The sequence below is a fragment of the Panthera tigris genome (assembly GCF_018350195.1).
Source record: "Panthera tigris isolate Pti1 chromosome A3 unlocalized genomic scaffold, P.tigris_Pti1_mat1.1 chrA3_random_Un_scaffold_61, whole genome shotgun sequence".
Taxonomy (NCBI): Eukaryota; Metazoa; Chordata; class Mammalia; order Carnivora; family Felidae; genus Panthera; species Panthera tigris.
This window is the reverse complement of record NW_024962147.1, coordinates 121,987-126,484: the sequence shown is the minus strand read 5'-3', so window position 1 is coordinate 126,484 and position 4,498 is coordinate 121,987. Positions and strand designations below refer to the sequence as shown.

General features: G+C 39.7%; 1 protein-coding gene across 1 annotated transcript; it reads right to left on the bottom strand.

Annotated features, from left to right (window-relative positions):
- Nucleotides 1–264: 264 nt before the first annotated feature.
- Nucleotides 265–1,837, bottom strand: LOC122236188 (catenin alpha-2-like). Its single transcript, XM_042977080.1, has 4 exons — nucleotides 1,620–1,837; nucleotides 1,270–1,536; nucleotides 739–805; nucleotides 265–347 (listed from the first exon to the last, which is right to left on the bottom strand). The coding sequence occupies exons 1-4, from the start codon at nucleotides 1,644–1,646 to the stop codon at nucleotides 265–267; spliced, it is 444 nt and encodes a 147-aa protein (XP_042833014.1). The 5' UTR covers nucleotides 1,647–1,837.
- Between the last annotated feature and the right edge of the window lie 2,661 nt (nucleotides 1,838–4,498).

Genomic DNA, 4,498 nt, shown 5'->3' with positions numbered 1-4,498 from the left:
ATAACCTGTCACTTGCATGAAATCAGTTGAATGTGATATGTGAGTTATTAACTTCCTCTCCCAACACTTAACCAACTGAGCCACCCAGGTGATCCTGTGGCACTTTAAATTTATTATATTTAATCTTGAGCAAAAAAAAAAAAGAAGAAAAGAAAAAAACATAGGAAACAGTATATGGTCTAAGCTATCTCTATATATTTTGACTGACTGAAAAACCTAAAAGAGGAGACACCCCTATGAAAACAGCTAGGTCAAGTATCATAATTATTCCTCCATTAGATCTTCCAGCTTTAGGTCTCTAGCAATCACTGCTTTGTTCCCGATTCTCTTCTCTAGCCAGTCATCTCCTGCCAAAAATTCATGTCAACAGATCCAAAAGCAAGCTCATCATCTTTCTCCACAGCTGTTAAGTAACCTATTTTTCTCTTATGAATTTCGTTACTACTGTGTTTTATCCCTTGAAAGGTATTTAATATATTCTACTTCTCCCATCTCCTTACAGGGAAATAGAATCCTTGAAAGCAGATACCAATTATTTTAAATCTTGGTAGTTCTCACAACACACTTAGACTCTCACACTGAACACAGAATGAGCTCAGATGAATTCCAGCATCCCATAGGTGGGTCCATATCCTGATCTAGGAGAAGTGAGGGCTCTCATCCTGGGGTACTGATTACATGAATGCCTCCCATTCACTTTGATGCCATCTTCCTACTGCTTCACTCATTGGGACACACCCCCAGAAACAGCAGGTGCAGAATGTGGGTCATTCATGGGTCCTGCAGAGGCATTACCCAGAGGGGTCTATTCAAGGAAGATGGCGATCCCATGTGGGATCAGTGGGCAACAACGTTTGTCAATGACTTAAAATGAACACATTGAGGGTAGTTCTTCACCCAGGCACAACATAGAGGCAATCTATACCTACACTGCTTATGACATTTGTCCCCTTAAAAATAAAGATCATCATCCAAGTGATGAATGGTCCCTAAATAACCAGTGGGATAAAAAAAAGTTAATGATTTACAGGGCTTCTGCTTGCCTAACATCAGGTCCTCTTCAACATTGTTGTTAGATCCTTTGAATACAAGAAAACTAGGCTCTGCCACTATGTTGGATTCCCATCAACAGAAATACGATATAATTTACATTTTATCCTAAGCTTCCACGAGGGGTAAATTCATGTATGCTACTGTGGCCCTTCATCCCCAAATCATTTTTTTCAATACAAACGTATACCCCTCTGTGTGCACCACTGGGACACTTACATCAAACTCATTCAGGACTGCAGCCAGCTCACCGATGCCTGTGTGGCCTTTGGCTTCATCGGTGGGCGAGGTAGCTTGAGCAGCATTGGAGATGCCAGCAATGGCTTCCTGGACTTGTTTAAACACATAATCTCGGTTGGCTCTGGTGGCAGCAACATGTGGGTGGCGGAGAAGCGCTTGGGAGGCTGTGTACAGCATTGTGGCATTCTTCTTTAGAGCCCCTCGGGCGGCTGCCATCTCATTCCGACAGTGAGGGTCCTTCAGCTCCTGTGTGTGCAAAACATGAAACCTGTCACATCCATGGAGTTTGCCATGGAAACGTTTGTTATTGAACTCTGAGTCAGACGCACCGAACTCCACTGAATTTTGTAAACCATCTACCTTCCCTTGTCCTCTCTCTAGCTGCCAGGACTTTGTGTATGGTGTTCTTTCCATATGAAATACTGGAGTACCCCTCTTCTACCCAACCCTTTCACTCAACATGGCCCATCTTCCTGGAACCTATTCCATCCAGCTCTCTAGGCGATGTCTCCTTCTATCTGCTCCCACAAGCCCCTATCCCCTCCTATCATCAATACTTATTATACTGTACTGGAGTTACATATTTAAGCATGTGTCCCTCCTGTGTTGTATCTCTTGAGAGCAGGAAACCCGATCTTGTTTAGTGGCCCTTTACTTATTAGCAAATGTTTGGCCTATAAAAGGCACTCAAATATTGCTGGGGAAAATGTAAAAACCAAGATACAGACAAGTAGCCTGCATGGATAGGAGTTAGTTAAGCAGCAGAGGAAAACCCAGACTTCAGTCTTATGATATTGCTTGCCCCTATAGTCAATGACAATTACAAACATGGGAAATCAAACTCTTCTGATTTTTGCTTAGTGCATATCTGCCACTTCATTTTCAGGTTCGGACTAGGGTTCATTTCATTTTATTTTTTTAAAGCTATCTTTAATGGCAGCTCGATCACTGAGTTTAGGGAATAAAAATAGATCAAAGGTGATGTGTCTTCCTTGTTTGGGCTGTCAAAATACTACTACCTGGGAATCTCTTGATCTTCAGCTTTAAGAGCATTGTTAAGAAAATGTTCACATCATTTACAGAAATGTTAAAGGCAGCGCTGCTCTCTGAGGCCATGTACGATTGCCAGCTGAGGATCTCAGAGAAATTTTTCCAGTTTCAAAACATCATTGAAGGTTACTTGAATCACTGGGGTTCAGTTTTTATTTGTTTATTCAGTATGTGTTATATGAATGACCTGGCAACAATTGTATCTTTTCTTTTGTGTGTCAAAAGAACTCTGAGACAAGCACAATGGATTGGTTATCTAGGATTGTCAAGGCAGATTGACAAGTAATAATTAACTGAACCATCTATCCTCTTTTGCTTATGCACTAAAGAATTTAGCCCGCCAACATGAATTCTAGTTTGAGGGCATTTCTTTTTGGTCCTAAACATGAACACCAATAGGTAACCACCACACGTGTGTACTTTCTATGCCAGATAATTATCTAGGCATTCAAAGTAAAAGGTTTCTCCTGACTAGTCATGAAGAGCCTTTTAACCTCCAGAACTCTGGTCCAGAAATTGCATATTATATTACTGGGTACCTACACTTAAAAAAGGAAGAGATGGAAGGGGGATTCTCTCTATAAAAACACTTGAGGAAACATTCCTTACTTACATTTAAAAAACCCTGAAAACAATCTAAATGTTAAATTATGAAGAATTGGGGGCGCCTGGGTGGCTCAGTCAGTTGAGCGGGGGACTTTGGCTCAGGTCATGATCTCGTGCTCCCTGAGTTTGAGCCCCACGTCGGGCTCTGTGCTGACAGCTCAGAGCCTGGAGCCTGTTTTGGATTCTGTGTCTCCCTCTCTCTGATCCTCCCCCGTTCATGCTCTGTCTCTTGCTGTGTTGATTATTATCAAGCTTTGTAATACGGCTTAAAGTCTGGGATTGTGAAGCCTCCAGCTTTGGTTTTCTTTCTTTCTTTTTTTTTGTTTGTAAAATTGTCCCCCAGTCAAAATCTTTGTTGATTCTTTTTTAAAGTGTCTTTCAAAGGACTTAATTTTAATAAAGTCCAATTTATTATTCTTTTATGGACATTTATTTTGGTGTCATATCTTTAAAAATGTTTTTATAACCTAGAGTTAAAACATTTGTCATGGCTTTTATTTATTTTGTTTGGAGGTTTTATCGTTGTAGTTTTTCTTAATATGAGATTTATTGTCACATTGGTTTCCTTTTTCAACACTTCTTTGGCTATTTGGATTCTTTTGTGTTTCCATGCACATTTTATGATAGCTTGCTCTAGCTCTGTGAAGAATGCTGGTGTTATTTTGATGGGATTGCATTTAATGTGAGGATGGCTTTGGGTAGTATCTACATTTTAACAATATTTGTTCTTCCAACCCATGGACATGGAATAATTTTTCCATTTCCATTATTTCATGGAATAATTCTTCCATTTCCTTCATAAGCTTTCTATAGTTTTCAGTGTACGGGTATTTTACCTTTTTGGCTAGGTTTATTCCTAGGCATCTTATGGTTTTTGGTGAAATTGTAAATGGGATTGATTTTTTGATATCTCCTTCTGCTGCTTCATTATTGGTGTAAAGAAATGGAGCTAGTTTCTGTACCTCGACTTTATATCCTGCAACATTGGTGAATTCACATATCAGTTCTTGCAGGTTTTTCGTAGAGTCTTTTGGATTTTCCTATAGAGTATCATGTCATCTGTGAAGAGTGAATGTTTGACTTCTTCCTTGCCAGTTTGCATGCCTTTTATTTCTTAATTTTGTCTGATTGCTGAGGCTAGGGATCCCAGTACTATGGTGAACAACAGTGGTGAGAGTGGAAAGCCCTGTCATGTTCCTGACCTTAGGGGGAAAACTCTCAGCTTTCCCCCATCAAGGATGATATTAGCTGAGGTCTTTCATATATGGCCTCTGTGATGTGGATGTAAGTTCCTTCTATCCCTACTTTCTTGAGGGTTTTTATCAAGAAAGTATGCTGTATTTTGTCAAGTGCTTTTTTACTGCATCTATTGGCGCAATCATATGGTTCTTAGCCTTTCTTTTATTCATGTGGTGTATCACATTAATTGGTTTGTGGATATTGAACCAAACCTGCAGCCCAGGAATAAATATTACTTGATTATGGTGAATAATTCTTTCAATGTATTGTTGAATTCAATTTGCTGGTATCTTGTTGAGAATTTTTGCATACA